The 18,810-nt window shown below is 36.5% G+C and overlaps 1 protein-coding gene across 13 annotated transcripts in view; it reads left to right on the top strand.

Moving 5' to 3' along the window:
* The window catches only part of STAU2 (staufen double-stranded RNA binding protein 2), a 311,591-nt gene that overhangs the window by 157,560 nt on the left and 135,221 nt on the right, over window positions 1–18,810 (top strand). For 11 of the 13 annotated variants that reach the window (XM_081816134.1, XM_081816132.1, XM_081816137.1 and 8 more), the window contains one exon: window positions 3,750–3,863. The exons of the other annotated variants lie outside the window; for them this stretch is intronic. In XM_081816134.1, the coding sequence (XP_081672260.1) occupies window positions 3,750–3,863 (114 nt within the window). The remainder of the gene's footprint in view (window positions 1–3,749; window positions 3,864–18,810) is intronic. 13 annotated transcript variants of the gene reach the window in all.

Genomic DNA, 18,810 nt, shown 5'->3' with positions numbered 1-18,810 from the left:
TTAATATTTTAAATTTTAATATTTTAAAGTCACTAATTGAAATATGAGAAATGTGAGCAATTTTATTCCAAATATAGTGTTATCGACACTTGAAAATCCCTTCAGTTTATTTCTTTTCTCAAAAGTACACGATCAAGCTGTTATGCATTGGAAGCACAGGCATCTTTCTCTAACTTCCTCCCACCTCTCCCAAAAAGTATCTGTTTTCCCTGACGTGACCGTTTTACTATAAATTAGTAAAACAAAAAAGCCAGTCAGTGAAGACCCTATGAAATGAAGTCCTCAGTGAAGCCAAATTTATCTCATTTCTAACTCTATTTCTCTTCCTTATAACCTCTGGAAGTTGACTAAGCTTAAGTATGTAAATGGTCATAATGAAGAGTATTCTTTGGTATTAACAGCTTTTCTCTTGATGTATAATGAAATCAGTAACAAACTTTAATCAAAGCATGCTTATGAGAATTGAATTCTTGGATCATCAAAACTAGCTTCTTGAAAAGAATATTTCAGTGAGGTAATGGTGTTGGGAATGGGAATAATTTAAATAATTTAATAGGGCTCTGAGCCTTTGCTTCCTCTCTATAAGAATGTCGAATGTGATAGGCTTAGCACATAGCCCAAAGAAAAAAATGGAATCCAGTCAGGATTCTCAGAGAGTTTGTGTTTAATTCCTTTGATGTTTGAATATATAGGTTTATAATTCCTTGGTAAGGGAATATAAGAAGCATTAAATTGATTTTAGTTTTTTGTAAAATACTTAGCACGGTACCTGTTTCCTAGTAAGTACATAATGAATGTTGATTTTCTTCCATGCCTTCTCCCTCCCTTTTTAAATAAAAATTATATAATTCTATGTAGGCTTATCAAAAATTCCATTCTTACACTTTTGTTTGTTTTTTTTATTTTTTTAAAAGATTTATTTGAGCAGAGAGAGAGAGCAGGGGGGAGGGGCAGAGGGAGCGAGAATTTCAAGCAGACTCCCCACTGAGCATGGAGCCTGACATGGGGCTCCATCTCACGACCGTGAGATCAGACCTGAGTTGAAACCAAGAGTTGGACTCTCAACTGACTATGCCACCCAGGTGCCCCCCATTCTTACAGTTTTAATCTGTCAGATGTGTTTTAATGTACCAGGTGACCAGTGTATATGTAGTTTATATTTGAATAGTTACTTTGGGCACTAGATATTTTTTTCAAAGAAAATAAACACTATGCTTTTGAGTATGGAAGTCAGGTAGTTTTAACATGAAATCGCTATAGATAACCTGCAAACTCTAGCATTTAATGTGGTATTTGTTTTTGTTTGATTTTGTTTTTTTTTAAACTTGCTAAGGGATTTTTGCGAGTAGGAGAAGAGATAGTACAAAGAGGCCAGTGAGTTTCAGTGATCAGAAATGTGTAAGAATGCATGAAAGATGTGCTTTAGACATAATGTTAGAAAGGATAAAGCTGTTTGGAGCCAGCTTAAAACTTAACCAAACTGTTAACACTTTAGAACTTCCTTCGGTCTCCAATAGTTCAAATTGAGAATTGAAAGAAGAATACGATCCCTCAGCCTTTCCAAACTGTGAGAGGTGAGAAAGCCAATGCCTGGGTTCTTCCCTCTGAACACTGAGTGGTCTCTGCCTCAGGCTACCACAGAGGATGATGGCAGCCCTGCTCTGAAATGTAACTGTTTTACTCCCTGATGGCTAGTTCTCTCTAGTGGCACCCCAGTGTCCTCTGGAGCCAACATGTAGCTACTTAAATACAGCTCTAGCAAAAAGTTAGTTTCTTAGCAATTGATCATTTAGGCAATGAATCCATTACCTGAAAATTAAATTTGTATATTATGGTAGCATTTATGTTAAATTCTTTTTTACTTAATTCCTTAAGTTTGAACTTCTGCCCTAAGTGGTTTCAGTCCCATGAAGACTACCTGAGTTAAGAGTTTTGCAGGCAAAGATTAGAGTAGGCATCTCTTGGGATGGCGCATGTGGGGGAAGACGGGAATTTGAGGTTGCCAATACCGGCGGCCCCACTGGCCTGTTTTCTGACCTTGAGCGACTCATTTCACATCTTATGGTTCAGTGTGCTCTGTTAGGAGTCATGCATACCAGTTTATAATGCTGACTATCTTTAATAATCTTAACATTTGTACAATGATTAACCATCCTTGAATAACATCTGAAAAGGTAACATACTGCTCTGTAAAACTCAGAATGTTATCATAAAGTGACTCTCTACATTTAAACTCTGTACTACTTTACAAGTTATAGTTAGCTAACCATTATTTGGATAAATACTATGAAATTAACCTGGAACCATGGTGTACAAAAATTAAAAGTAGGGAATGCAGAATTGGAAAGGAGAAAGAAAATTTTAACCTGGCATAGCTAGCACCTAACTCTAAGTAGACAAGAAAAGTTAATGTACATGTGCATTTAATTTTTGAAGTGGAAGATATTTTTTTTAAGATTACAGTCATAAGAAACTGCTAACAATTACAACTAAAAAATGGTTTAAATGGTTTTGCAAGTGATTGTGATTGCATAGCCTGGCTCCTGGCTTGATTGCCTGCAGATTTAAAATATGGACCTAATTTTTGCATGCTTCTCAGGCTTTCTTCATTGTACTGAATTGCAGTAAAAGGTAGAGTGACTGTTCTAAGTGTGTTTTTACCCTTTGAATCCCTGTCATAGTCATGTTTAAGTGTAAGAACACGTAAATCTATGATGTGAGGTTTGTGTTAAATTTAGCATGGGGCAATTTTACGCTTGGCATACACATAAAAAGCTAGATTTTTACAGATGAATGACTAACAAGTTTTTTAAGAGATCATGCATTTTAAAGATCTACTGACGGCTCATGGAAAACTTTGTAAAATATTTAGATACAGTTCAGTTGATAATATCTTTTATTTTGTATTCACATTCCATGTTTCTTATTAATAGAGGGTTTTACTTAAAAACAGGTTCATTGTTTCTTAAAGGTGAACTCTAGCTTAATTCAAAATTGGACTAAGCTCAAAGGTATTCACTGGTATGTGCTGAATCCACCCACTAAAAGATTATTTGGAGGCATTTTTCACATAAATATTTTTCCGTTAACCTTTTAAAAAGTTTTATTTAGCCCCTGTGAAATATGCTGGCTCTTCTAGGTTCATTAGAGATGACCCAGGACAAATACTTTGGGGATGGGATAGAATTCTTATTGACCTTTTCAGTATCGTAGTTGACTTGCCAAAATTTTTGTCACTTTTCTGTCATATTCATATATTGTTAAACTGTATACGTCCTGAAACCAGGAGGCCAGACCATCCCAGTGACATGACTTAAGATAGATTATAGGCTTGTTTCCCATATGCTGGGTACTGTATTTAGAACCTCTGCTTTTTTGTGTGGGTGTGGGTGAGGATTGTACTTTTAATTTTAAGATAGCAGATTAATAGATTCTTTAAGCGTTTTGGGAGAGTTCCCTGAACAATTTACTTTTGTGCCTCCCAAAACAAAACCACTTTGTAATGAGGCTAAAATTTAGTTGGATTTAAATATTAAACTAAGTGATCAAGTTAATTATTTATTTAGACATAAATACTGTGTTGGAAATCTAAGAGTGTAGCTGACTTGTAGCTATCTACTTTTAAAACGATTGTTAGGTTATTTGTGCCCCAGCTGATTGTCTTTGAATGAAGTCCTATCCCGTAAATAAGGGCTGTTTGAAGCAGCAAGACCTACACATCCTCATTGCCTGTGCTCTTGAACCTGCAGAGGCTGCAGGTAGAAATGCTGGTCCTCCCCTGAGCAAGGGAAGGAAGATTCAAACGCTCCAGAAAGATTCTCTCCCCCTTTTACATCGGTGGCTATGTTGGACTTGCCTGAGTGGTGAGAAGCCTTTTTATTACTTGGACTGGGATTCTCTTGTCTTGGTCACTGAATCTAGAGAGATGAGAGGCAGCATTGAGCTTGCTTCTGTTATAGTCATACAAGTTGAGTTGTAGTTAAAGGCCCATTCATTTATGGAAGAAGAATCAGAAACTAGAATGTAAGTCTTTAATCAGATTACCATAGATAGTATATTTTTCTGAAATATTCTCAGGAAAGATTGAACTTAAAAACTGGTTTGACTCCTAGTTTTAGACAAAAAAAAAGATTCAGATACTTGGTTTTTAAAAAAGGAAGCCATATGAGCAATTTAAAGATGCATTTATTGATTGCAGTATGAGAGTGTTTTTTAAGTGTAAGAGCAAAGAATGAAAGCATGAAGAAAAGAGATGGATGTAAGTACATAAAAACTAAAAGCGAATTCATGAAGCAGCATAAGAAAATAAAAAGGCAAATGAAAAACAGCGTAAATTGCAGCATATATAGCAACAGGATAAATAAACACAAAGACACAAATAATAATAAAAGGTAAACATCCCAATAGAAAAATAGCCAAAGGACTTAAGGAGACATTTTAAAAGAACACATTAAATCATGAAAAATTGCTCAGTAATCCAGAAAGTGCAGATTAAAGTAAATGTTACGTAATTTCTGATCCATAAAAATTGGCAAGGATTTAAGAATGATAAATCCAAATGTTCGGGCAACAGGCACTCAGATACTGCTGGTAGGATTGTGAATTAGCATGGATTTTCTGAAGCAATAAGAATCCAAAGCTTAGGCACTTTTCTTTCGAAAGCTTAAGATAGGGAAAAATAGAGAAATTTTTTTCCATAATAAACATATACTGGTTTTATAATCAGAAAAAAAAGTGTATATATATATATATATTTTTTTTTTTTAAAGATTTTATTTATTTATTTGACACACAGAGCACAGGCAGGGGGAGCGGCAGGCAGAGGGAGAAGCAGGCTCTCTGCTGAGTAAGGAGCCTGACGTGGTACTCGATCCCAGGACCCTGGGGTCATGACCTGAGCCAAAGGCAGACGCTTAACTGACTGAACCACCCAGGCACCCCCCAAAACAAGTACATTTAAAATACTCATGGGGTAAGGCACCTGGGTGGCTGGGCATCTGCCTTCGGCTCAGGTCATGATCTCCAGGTCCTGGGATCAAGCCCCATGTTGGACTCCCAGCTCAGTGGGGAGTCTGCTTCTCCCTTTCCAACTGCCTCTCCCCCTGCTTGTGTTCTCTCTGTCTCAGATGAATAAAGAAAATCTTAAAAAAAATAAAACAAAACAAAACCACTCACGGGGCACCTGGGTGGCTCAGTCAGTTAAGCATTTGACTTAGGCTCTGGTCATGATCTCAGGGTCCTGGGATTGAGCCCTATGCCAGGCTCTGCTCTGCATTCAGCGGAGAATCTGCTTGGGGATTATCTCTTTCTCTTTCTCTCCCTCTCTGCCCCACCGTCAAATAAATGAATTAATTCTTTTTTTTTTTTTTAAAGATTTTATTTATTTATTTGATGGAGAGAGAGCACAGCAGGGGGAAGCAGCAGAGGGAGAAGCAGGCTCCCCGCCAAGCAGGGAGCCTAATGTGGGCCTCGATCCCAGGACCCTGAGATCATGACCTGAGCCAAAGGCAGACAATTAACCAACTGAGCCACCCAGCCACCCTAAATGAATGAATTCTTAAAATCAAAAACAAAGAAAAAAACAGTCACAAACTTTGGCCTTGGGTTGTACAATCTGGCTGAATTTAAACACGTAGTATGTATTGAAGAGCTAGGGCAGCAGTTATCTATATACTGAAACCCACTTGGGGAAAATTTATGACTTTTTTTAATTTTTAATTTTAATATTTATTTATTTTTAAAGAGAGAGAAAAAGAGAGCAGTGGGGAGGGGCAGAGGGAGAGAGAGAATCTCAAGCAGACTCTGCCCAGCGTAGAGCCCAACACGGGGCTCAGTCTCACAACTCTGAGATCATGACCTGAGCCAAAATCGAGTTGGACACTTGACCGACTCAGCCCAGATGCCCCTCTGACTTTTTTTTTTAAAGAAGAAGAGAAAATATAACTTTCTGAAGTCTGAGTGAAATTTTAATTTTAAGATATTTGTTCTGGAAATCTGAAATATATGCTCTTCTCGGAGCTCTATGGGGATCGAAAGGTGTCTAAAACTATCATTTTCATAACTGGAAGAGAGCTTATAATGCCACATAGCTGGAAGTCTCCCAGAGATTGAAAATTGAAGTATTAATATAACTACTTAATTGATTTTCTCTGTTATAAAAGAAACTCTACAATAAGCAGGAGAAAATCAGGTTAATGCTCATAATTACTTCTTCATCAGCTTGTCTAGAAGGATGGAGTTTTATAAATCCAGTGCAGTGTATTACAATTTGCCAAGAAATGTTAAACTTGTGTGTTATCATCTTTAAAGAAAAAAATACAACTTGAAACATAAAGTATTTAACACACTTAAGTTATAAAGATGATAATACAATAAACATTTGTGAACCCACCACTCAACTTAAGAATCAGAACATTACCTATATCCTTACCTCCACATTTTCCTCTTTTATATCCCTTGGCCTCCCATGTCTCTCCACGACAGAGGTGACCACTCTGTCTGGATTTTGTATGTAGGCCCTTTACCCTTTATTCCATAGTTTCACCATAGAAGTATGAGTCCTTTACAGTATTTGTTTAGTTTTGCTTTTTATTTTTTTAAACTTTAGAAAGATGGCATTTCTTTCTAAATCTTTAGGAAGATTTAGAAAGAAAATTACTGTGTATTTTCTAAAGCTCTTTTCTTCCACTTATTGTAATTTAAGATTGATTTGTTACATTATAGTGTTTCATCCATTATGTGTGTATTGATCCACATTTGAGTTATTTTCAGGATTTTATTATTATAAACAGTATAACTATGAACATTTTTTAACCTTTCTCCTGGTGCACATGTCTAAAGAGTTTTGGGGAACACACCTGGCAGTGGAATTTATATATCATAGGGCATATGTACATTCAGATTTACAAAAACACTAGTTGCTTTGTAATGGGAGAGCCTGAGAACCCCTCAAAATATCTAGACCTCCACACTGCTAGAAATAGACATTTAAAAAATCTCTTTTACCTTTGATTTCGTTTTCAATGATGAATTTAGTTGAAGTTTAGTTCCAATTCAACTATTCATTAATCTTATTTTTGTTTTGGGACGCCTGGGTGGCTCAGTCTGTTAAGCGGCTGCCTTCGGCTCAGGTCATGGTCCCGGGGTCCTGGGATCGAATCCCACATCGGGCTCCTTGCTCAGCCGGGAGCCTGCTTCTCCCTCTGCCTCTCCCCCTGCTTGTGCTCTGACTCTCTCTCTCTGACAAATAAATAAAATCTTTATTAAAAAAAAAATCTTATTTTTCTTTTTAGTTTTTTCAATGGATAAAAATAAATAATGCAAAAAAAGTGAAAAATCTCCCCCACTTTTGTTCTCATTAGCACAGATTTTACCGTTTCCCAAGCAAGTTAACTTATGTTTGGTTAGTTTCTTTTGTACTGTTCCAGAATCTTTTTGTACATATACAGCAAATTCAAGTATATATTATTACATCCCCTAGCTTTCCAGACACACTGTTGAATAATTTTTTCTTTTCACTTAAAAATATGTCCTGAAGAGCCTTTCATATTGATATGCATAGGACTTTATTATTATTTAACTAGTTTCTAACTGATGGGTATTTAGATTGTTTACATTATTTTTCTATTATAAATTATCCTGCTGTGTAAAACCTCACACATATATCATTTTACATGTGTGTTAGTATATTTGTTGGGTAAATTCCTACAAGTGGAATTACTGAGTCAAAGAATATGAACATGTATAATTTTGATAGATGTAGCCAGGTTATACTCAGTAGAGATTTAACAATTTACATTCCTACCAGAGGTATATGAGATTTCCTGTTTCCCCACAGCTTTAAAAACACAATGTGCTGTCAAACTTCTAGATCTGCGCCAATCTGATAGTTGAAATAAGGTATTCAATGTAGTTTTATTTTGCATTTCTCCTCTTGTGAATGAAATTAATGAGATTAACTATTTTTATATGTTTATGAGCCATTTCTATACTTTTTATGTCAGTGACATAGTCATAACTAGTGCTCATTTTAAAGTTAGATTGTTGGTCTTTTATTCTTTCTTATTTGATAAGAGTGTGTGTGTATGTGCCTTTATAATATGACTTGCCAATATTTTTCAAGTTCTCTTTGTTTATGGTGAAATTTTTAAAGTTTGGTTTTCTTTTTAGTATATTTGCATGGTCTTTGTTTTATAGTCTTATTTTTTTTTAAAGATTTTATTTATTTATTTGAGAGAGAGAGAATGAGAGACAGAGAGCACGAGAGGGAAGAGGGTCGGAGGGAGAAGCAGACCCCCAGCTGAGGAGGGAGCCCAATGTGGGACTCGATCCTGGGACTCCAGGATCATGACCTGAGCCGAAGGCAGTTGCTTAACCAACTGAGCCACCCAGGCGCCTTGTTTTATAGTCTGTATAGCACTTGTAATCTTAACATATTAATAATGCCTTCCCCACTGTGAAATTATAAAAAATTCTCTTACATTATCTTCTGGAACTTTTATAGTTTCATTTTTTTAATCTTTAAATCTGTGATTCATCAGTGATTTATACTGCAAGTATGGCTTCAACTTTAATCCCCACAGCATTGAAACTTTACTGTTACCATATACTAAGATTCTGTATTTGGTTTTCTTCTGGATTTTTTTTTTTTTTTATTCTTATGTTAATCCCCATACATTACATCATTAGTTTTAGATGTAGTGTTCCATGATTCATTGTTTGTGCATAACACCCAGTGCTCCATGCAGAATGTGCCCTCCTCAATACCCACCACCAGGCTAACCCATCCTCCCACCCCCCTCCCCCTCTAGAACCCTCAGTTTGTTTTTCAGAGTCCATCGTCTCTCATGGTTCGTCTACCCCTCCGATTTCCCCCGCTTCATTCTTCCCCTCCTGCTACCTTCTTCTTCTTCTTTTTTTTTTTCTTAACATATATTGCATTATTTGTTTCAGAGGTACAGATCTGAGATTCAGCAGTCTTGCACAATTCACAGCGCTTACCAGTCTTCTGGATTTTCTATTCTCTTCCTTCATCTGATTATTCATGTACCAGTTTTAATCACTGTGTCTTTATTGTGTTTTAATATGAGTCAGTTGAAAGCTCTGTTTATTTAAAACGAATATGAATGGAGAAGTGCTCGGTCCATTACCTTTCTGCACATACTACATGGAGTTCATGTAATTGAAAAGATAGAAGTCCCCTTGACATGAGAAGAGGAGTAAGAGTAGTCAAAACATTGACTAAAAACACTAAGGGAAGCAACAGGCAACTGTATGCTTGAGGGTGTTAGGTTTAAGATTCAGTAAGGCAGTGGTGACAGTCTCCCTAAAACTTCTGCATATAACGGATGTAGCATTTATTCTTTCATTTATTCTGAAAGTGTCTATTGACTGCATTGTAGTATTTTTGGTATTATTGGTGATTGCAATAAAATTTTTTAAAGTTGAAACTGCTTCTTGGAAAGCTAATCAATCTAAAAGATAAACATGGTTAACCACCCCTCCCCAAGGGAAAAGGAGGGAAAACTTAAAAAATAAGTGTAATGGGGGGGGACCCACTTGTTTTGATTTAAAAAGTAAATCATGAGAGCACAGTACCTGAGATTGTGGTTTCATTTTAACAAATGAAAAAAATAGTGTTTTTACTTTTTTCCCACTGTGTTGATTGTCTTAGATACCATTTAGACCTGTGTTTCTCAGCTTAGTGTTGCTCTACTCAGTATAATAGGTATTCTTATTAGTATTTCAACAACCTAATAGAAATATTGTCTTCATTCTTAGTAGATTTATTGCTTTGAGTGAGAAATATATCTCTGAATTCCTATCTCAAGTTGTTCTGAATCTCAGATTGGCAGTCTTTGGTAGAAGAAACCAGAAGATGATTTATTATTCCTAAATAAATGCAATCTGTCTGAAAGGCAGATACTTGAGATATGGTATGCGTAGAAGAAAACAATACAAGCAGTCTGAAGTGTGAAAAGTTTGGAGAATGTCCAACCTCTCATTTTACAAACAGGATAATTGAGGCTCTGGTGATTTATTAATTTGCTTGAGGAATAGTAAGTTAGGTAGAGGTAGTAAAGACTTGAACTTGTGTCTTCTGATTCTAAGGTCCACCTTTGCTACTACACAACATATTTATTTCCATATATATCACTTGCTAATAATAAAGAAAAACCAAATAAGGCTTTTTCTAAGAAATTCCACTAAAATTAAGTATGAATTTTCTTGAAAGAATGTTTTGTATATCATGTACCAGAATCTTTTTTAAAAAACATTTAGGATGTTTCATAACATGGAAAATGTCCAAACTATTGTTTCAGATACCAGTTTGATATTTGGGTGGATCATGTAAAAACACTAAAATGGCTGAGAAAGCATATGAGATGTTTATTTTAACAATGGAACAGCCATCTGCGTTACATGATTTTTCTTAAGACTTAAAAAACTTTAGTAATAGTCCATTTTTAAAAACACTCAACAGGCTTTTTGGGTGATGTTATTCAAGTGTATTGTTTTATTCCAAGCTTTCTGGTTTGTGTTAAGATGATTCATAGGCTTTTAGAGCTGAAAGAGATTTTCAGGTTCCTCTAGTCTAATTCATTTTACAGATCAAGAAAGCAAGGTAAAGAGCCTATCTGCTGCTGCCATTCAAATTCAGATAGGGAGGCTTCAGTCTAGTACCTTTACTATCATACTATTGTCTTTTCTTTGTTACACTTTGTGCTAATACAAAATGTCAGATTTTTTAAAAATTTGCTATTTTTAAAAAAGATTTTTTAAAGCAGCTTTAGATTTTACAACAAAATTGAGAGGCAGGACCAGAGATTTCCCGTATATCCTCCATCCCCACACATGCACAGCCTTCTCCACTGTCACTGTCACTCACCAGAATGGTTCTTTTGTTTTTTTTGTTTTGTTTTGTTTTGTTTTTTAAAGATTTTATTTATTTATTTGACAGAGAGATAGCGAGAGCAGGAACACAAGCAGGGGGAGTGGGAGAGGGAGAGGCAGGCTTCCCGCCGAGCAGGGAGCCCGATGTGGGACTCGATCCCAGGACCCTGGGATCATGACCTGAGCTGAAGGCAGATGCCTAACGACTGAGCCACCCAGGTGCCCCAGAATGGTTCTTTTGTAACAAAGGATGAATCTGCATTGACACATCATAATCACTCAAAGTCCATAGTTTACCATAGGGTTCATTCTTGGTGTTGTACATTTTATAGGTTTAGACAGATGTCTCATGGTATATATCCATCATTATAATATCATACAGAATATTTTCACTACCCTAAAAGTCCTCTATGCTGTGCCTGTTCATCTCCTCCTCTTTCCTCCAACCCCCGACAACCACTGATCTTTTTACTGTCTATAGTTTTTTCTTTTCCAGAGTATCATGCAGTTGGAGTCATAGATACAGATTCTTTTTTTTTTTTTTTAAGATTTTATTTATTTATTCATGAGAGAGAGAGAGAGGCAGAGGCAGAGGGAGAAGCAGGCTCCCCGTGGAGCAGGGAGCCCGATGCGGGACTCGATCCCAGGACCCTGGGATCATGACCTGAGCTGAAGGCAGACGCTTAACCGACTGAGCCACCCAGGCGTCCCGATACAGATTACTTTAAAATTGGCTTCTTTCACATAGTAATAAGCATTTAAGATTCTTCCATGTCTTTTCATGACTTGATAGGTCATTTCTTTTTAGTGCTGAATAGTATTCCGTTGTGTGGATGTATCACAGTTTATCCATTCACCTACTGAAGGACATCTTGGTTGCTTCTGCATTTTCGCAATTATGAGTAAAGCTGCTGTGAACATCTGTGTGCAGGTTTTTGTGTGGACATAGTGTTTATCTCCTATGAATAAATACTAAGGAGCACAATTGATGGATTGTGTGATAAGAGTACTGTCTTCCAGAGTGGCTGTACCATTTTGCATTCCCACCAACAGTGAATGGGTATTCCTATAACTCCATGTCCACATCAGCATTTGGCAGTGGTGGCAGTATTCTGGATTTTGGCCGTTCTAATATGTGTGTAGTGGTATGTCATTTTTCATTTTTATTGGTATTTCCTGTGATGTGGAGCCTCTTTTTATATGGTTATTTGCCATATGTATATCTCCTTTTTTTCATCTGTATATCTTCTTTCGTGAGGTGTCTGTTAAGGTCTTTGGCCCATTTTTAATTGGGCTGTTTGTTGTCTTGTTGAGTTTTTATAGTTCTTTGTATGTTTTGGATAATAGTCGTTCATCAAATGTATGTTTTGCAAATACTTTCTCCCAGTCTGTGATTTGCCTTATAATTCTCTTACTGTTGTCTATTTTTTTAGAGCAGAAGTTTTTAATTTTAATGAAGTCTAGTTTATCAGTTTTTTTTTCATGGATCTTGTCTTAATGTTATAACTACAAAGGCATTACCATACCCAAGCTCATCTAGATTTTCTCCTATATTATCTTCTGAACGTTTATTAATTTTTCATTTTACATTTGGGTCTACTGGTTTTGTGAAAGGTGTAAGGTCTGTATCTAGATTAATTTTCTGTGCATGGATATCCAGTTGTTCCAACACCATTTGACAGTTGAAGAGACTGTCTTTGCTCTACTGTACTGCCTTTGTTCCTTTGTCAAAAATGAATTGACTAGGGCGCCTGGGTGGCTCAGTTGTTAAGCGACTGCCTTTGGCTCAGGTCATGATCCTGGAGTCCTGGGATCAAGTCCCACATTGGGCTCCCTGCTCAGCAGGGAGTCTGCTTCTCCCTTTGACCCTCCCCCCTCTCATGTGCTTGCTCTCTCTCATTCTCTCTCTCTCTCTCAAATAAATAAATAAAATCTTAAAAAAAAAATGAATTGACTATACTTATGGGGGTGTATTTCTGGGCTCTCTCTTTTGTTTCTTTGATCTGTTTGTTCTTTTACCCATATCACATTATCTTGATTACTGTAGCTCTATAGTGAATCTTGAAATTGGATAGCATCAGTCCTCCAACTTTGTTCTTCACCTTCAGTATTGTGTTGGCTATCCTGGGGGCTTTTGCCTCTCCATATCAACTTTAGAATCAGTTTGTCAGTATTCATAAATAACTTGTTGGGATTTTGATTGTGATAGCATTGAATCTATAGGTCAAGTTGGGAAAAACTGACATACTGACAGTATTGAGTCTTCCTATCCATGAACATGGAATATCTCTCCAATTATTTAGTTCTCTTTGATTTTGTTCATCAGGGTTTTATAGCTTTCTTCATATAGATGTTGTACATATTTTGTACAAGATTTATACCTAAGAATTTCATTTTTTGGGTGCTAATGTAAATGGTATTGTGTTTTTAATTTCAAATTCAACTTGTTCATTAATGGTATACGGGACATTTACTATTTTTAAATTTTATTTAAATTCAATTAATTGACATATAGTGTATCATTAGTTTCAGATGTAGAGTTCAGTTATTCATCAGTTGCATATAACACCCAGTGCTCCTCACATCACATGCCCTCCTTAATGCCCATCACCCAGTTACCCCATCCCCCACCCACCTCCCATTTACTATTTTTAAATTAAATTTTATTTATTTTTTTATTGTAGCTAAAAACATGTTAAACATAAGATCTACCCTTTCAACAAATTTTTAAATGCACAGTATAGTATTGTTAACTGTAGGCACAATTTGTACAGTAAACCCATAGAACTTTTTCATTGTGCATGACTGAAGCTTTGTACTCTTTGAACAGTGACTCCCCATTTTCCCTTCTTCCCAGTCCTTGGCAGTGACCACTCTACTTTCTGTTTTCTGTGAGTTTGACTACTTTAGATACCTCATATATATGGAATCATGTACTATTTGTCTTTCTGTGTCTGGCTTATTAACTTAGCGTAATGTTCTCAAGGTTCATGCATGTTATTACATGTGACAGGATTTCCTTCTTTTTTAATGGCTAAATAATATTCTACTGTATGTATATACCACTCATCTTTATCCATTCATCCATTGATGGACATTAGATTATTTCTACTTCTTTGCTGTTGTGAATAAAACTACAGTGAACATGAAAGTGCAAATATCTCTTTGAGATCTTGTTTTCAGTTCTTCTGGATAAATACCCAGAAGTGGGGTTGCTGTTTCATGTGGTAGTTCTTTTTATAATTTTTTGAAGTATCTCCGTACTGTTTTCCATAATGGCTGCACTATTTTACATTCCCACTAACAGTGTACAAGGGTTCAGATTTTCTGCACATCCTCATCAATACTTACTTTTTTTTTTTTTTTAAGTAATGGCCGTCCTACCAGGTGTGAGGTGATGCTTCATTAACATTTTGATTTGCATTTCTTTGATCATTAGTGATGTCAAGCATCTTTTCATTTACCTGTTGACCATTTGTATGTCTTCTTTGGAGAAATGTCTATTTATAAGTCCTTTCTTTTCACATTTTTTAAACCAGATTATTAGTTTTTTTGTTGTTGAGTTGTAGGAGTTCTTTATATATTTTGAGTATTACTCCCTTATAAGATACATGGTTTGCAGATATTTTCTCCCATCCCGTAAGCTGCCTTTTCACTCTCTTGATGGTTTCCTTTTTTGTACAGAAGATTTTCAGTTTTATATAGTCCCGCTTGGTCTATTTTTGCATTTTTTGCCTGTGCTTTTAATATCATGTCTAAGAAATCATTGCTTAGACCAATGTTATGAAACTTTACCCTACATTTTCTTCTAGGAGTTTTATGTTTAAATCTTTAATCCACATTGAGTTAATTTTTTGTGTATGTATGGTGTAAAATAAGGGTCCAATTTCATTCCTTTGGTTGTGGATATCCAGTTTGCCCAACACCATTTATTGAAGATGCTGTCTTTTCCCCATTGTGTAGTCGTGACAGCATTGTCAAAGATTACTTGACCATATCTGTGTGGATTTATTTCTGGACTTTCAATTCTGTTCCATTGGTCTGTATGTCTCTTTTATGCCAGTGCCCAATGTTTTGATTACTTTGGCTTTGTAAGGTTTCAGAATCAGTAAGTGTGGTACCTTCAGCTTGAGTCTTCTTTCTCAAGATTGATTTGCTTATAATGTAGTTCCATATGAATTTTAGGATTTTTTTTTCTGTAAAAAATGCCAGTGATATTTAGATAAGGATTGCATCAAATCTGTAGATTGTTTTGGCAGTATGGACATTTTAATAATGTTAAATTTCAAATCCAAGAGCATAGGTTTTCTTTTCATTTATCAGTGTCTTGTTTAATCCTTTTAGCAGTGTTCTATAATTAACAGTGTACAAATTTTCACCTCCTTCATTAAGAGAATTTCTAAATACTGTGTTTTTTGATGCTATTGTAAATGGATTGTTTTTTTAATATCCTTTTCAGATAGCTTGTTAGTATATAGAAATCCAACTGATTTTTGTGTGTTGACTTTACATCCTGCTACTTTGCTGTGTTTATGTATAAGTTCTAACAGTTTGTGGAATCTTTCAAGTTTTCTGCATGTAAGATCATATAATCTATGGACAGATTTAATTTTACTTCTTTGTTTACAGTTTGAATGCTTTCTATTTCTTTTTCTTGCCTACTTGCTCTGGTTAGAACTTCCAATGTTTATTGAATAGAAGTGTCAAAAATGGGGATCCTTGTCTTGTTCCTATTCTTAGATGAAAAGCTGGACTATTTTTGTGAAGTCTTTTCCTTTGCAGTATGAAACCTCTGATGTCATCTCTCAGAGGGAGGAGTCTTCAACCATGTACATGGTCAAATAGGATGACAGTGGATTTAGTAGGGTTCTATTTTGCTCTCTGTCTGATCTCTTTTTTTCTGCCTTTGTTGATTTAACACTCAGCTGCTGGATTCCACTAATTGCTGGCATATAGCCCTATTGTTTTCTTAGGATATAAATTGCTGCCAGTCTGATCCAATTAAATTTGGATCCCTTTTCAGAATAGTTTCTGAGGCATTATTTCAGGTTTTGACCCCAAGAGCGCTCTTCTTGACTGTGTCTTTCCCTGGTTCTTTCAGGTTTACAGTGTAGCTTCCTGCTGTTTTCATGAAGTTAGCAGACTCCTATGAATTGCTAACCACCAAAATCTCCAGTGTTTTCAAGAGTGCCCTTAGGCTTAAACTTCCCCACAACCCATTTCAAATAAAGTCATTTCCTTTGGGAGAGCTTTACAGTTCTGTTCTTATGGATTACCTCACCCCCTGGGCATAATTTCTGAGTCAGTGCTCTGGAGTGGGAATGGGGACAGTGGTCACTTCTCTGAGAGTGACATCCCTGCTTTATGACCAGAGTGTTGGGCAGGGTGGGTAGGCTCTGTTGCTCTTGGCTTGCCTTTCCTAACATGAACCTCCCTCCTCTGAGCAAGCTGAGGAGAGGGATGTCAGTTCCCAAGTTTTTTCAGCCTGCTGTGCTTGTATAGAGCCTTCACTGTGGGAGTGGTAGCTGGATGGAAGAAGGGATTGCCCAACTTCATGGCCACATATTTGAGGAATTTAGCTTTTGCAGCTTGGAGCTGGGGGAAATGAGATATTCTGGTGGTCTGCCCTTCTTGGTGAAATGCCATATTCCTTGACAGGAGATTGAGGAGAAAGAGAGCCCCCACCAACATCTTCTTAGCTGCATATGGGGTGGGGGGAATGGATCATGGCTCAAGAGCCACAGATTCTTGTTCATACCGAGATTATGTTAGATTTTCTCGATTAATGACTCAGTATAGTGACTTCTGATGCAAAACCTGGAGTTAGGCTAAATGTCACAGGTTAAGGGCATGGTCTCTACAAGACTGACGTCACTTCAGATACCAGCTGCTATTGGGAGGTTTCTAGGGTCACTCTCACTTCTGACCAACTGTTTATAAATTGAAGGCTTCTCATGACCCTTTGGATTTGATAATTCACTAGAATGATTTACAGAGTCCAGGGAGGTCCTATACTTAAGATTATGATATTGTTGGGGGCGCCTGGGTGGCTCAGATGGTTAAGCGTCTGCCTTCGACTCAGGTCATGATCCCAGGGTCCTGGGATCGAGTCCCGCATCGGGCTCCCTGCTCCTTGGGAGCCTGCTTCTCTCTCTCTCTCTCTCTGTCTCTCATGAATAAATAAATAAAATCTTTAAAAAAAATAAAATAAAATATTAAAAAAAAAAAAAGATTATGATATTGTTGTAGCAAAAAAGATACAAATCAGAACCAGCCAAGAGACATATAGGGTGAGATCTGGGAGGCTCCTAAACACAAAGCCTTCCAATGTCCTTTTCCCATGAAGTCAGGATGCATCATCCTCCCTACACATGACCAACCAGAGGGGTTCACTCAAGTTTCCAGAATTGCCCAGAATTTTTATGAGCTTTCATTTTATAGGCATAACTGATTGAATCATTCATTGGCCATAAAGTTGATACCAGTCTCCAACTCTCTCCCCGTCTCAGAAATAGACCTGATATCATTTGATTCAAAGCTCCAACCGTCTAATCACATAGTTGGTCTTTCTGACATGGCCATCATCCATCTTGAATCATTTTGTTAGCATAAACTCTGATGTGGTCCAAGGGGTCCCCCATGAATAACAAAGACACTCCAGTCACTCAGGAAATTCCAAGGATTTAGAGGCTACCTCCTAAGAACTGGAGACAGAATCCAGCCAAATTTTTTTTTCAGCCAAATTTTTTATTACATGGGAAAATGTTTTATTTGCTGTATGCACTTAGAACAATTTCCAGAAACTTAAAAAAGTTTTTTTTAAATTAATACTCTTAAATTATGGTTGTTTGATGGGAGTGGGTTAATAGATCTCCTCATGTCATCTTTTGGAAATTGAATGCCCTGCTCTTTTTTTATTAGTATTTATAAGATATACCTTTTTTCCTTATCCTTTTACTTTTAGCTTGCCTGTATCATAATACTTGAAGTTTCTTCTAGACAGCATGTAATTGGGTCATATTTTTTAATCTACTCTGCCAGTCTCCTTTTAATTCGTATGTTTAGGTCATTTACATTTAATGTAATTTTTGATATGTTAGGGTTTAAGTCTGCCATTTTATTTTTTTCTGTTTGTTCTTTTTTGCTCTTGTTTTCTTTTTTCTTGCCTCTTGTGGGTTACTTGATCACTCTTTAGAATTCCAGTTTGATTATCTAGACTTTTTTTTTTTTTAAGATTTTATTTATTTATTTGACAGAGAGAGACACAGCAAGAGAGGAAACACAAGCAGGGGGAGTGGGAGAGGGAGAAGTAGGCTTCCTGCTGAGCAGGGAGCCCAATGCGGGGCTCAATCCCAGGACCCTGGGATCATGACCTGAGCTGAAGGCAGAAGCTTAACGACTAGGCCAGTCAGGTGCCCCTATCTAGACTATTTTTGAGTGTATCTCATTATATAGCCTTTTTTAATGGTTACCTTAGATATTACTGTATATATATAACTTATCATAATGTCAGTTTACTGATATTGTTATTTTACACTTCAGAATAAAATAGAAATCTTACCTCCCTTTTTATCAGTTTACCTTTCTTGTTTATAATTGTCTTAAGTATTTCCTCTCTCTCTCTCTCTATATATATACATTTATTTATTTATTTATTTGGCTCCACACCCAACGTGGGGCTTGAACTCATGACCCTGAGATTGAGAGTCACATGCTCTACTGTCTGAGCCAGCCAGGCACCCAGCCAGGTGCCCCTCCTCTACATACATATAGACTGACATCAGATAGCAGATTTTGCTTTGTTTGGAAAACATAATTCAGAAAACAACTCAAGAGAAATTCTAGTATATTTACCCATATTATTTTCTTACCATATTTCTTCTTCCTTCTTTATGTTCCGTGGTTCCTTCTTTTTTT

Source organism: Leptonychotes weddellii, chromosome 4, assembly GCF_054177405.1.
Source record: "Leptonychotes weddellii isolate Sample4059 chromosome 4, ASM5417740v2, whole genome shotgun sequence".
NCBI classification, from domain to species: Eukaryota; Metazoa; Chordata; class Mammalia; order Carnivora; family Phocidae; genus Leptonychotes; species Leptonychotes weddellii.
This window is presented reverse-complemented; position numbering and strand designations above follow the sequence as displayed.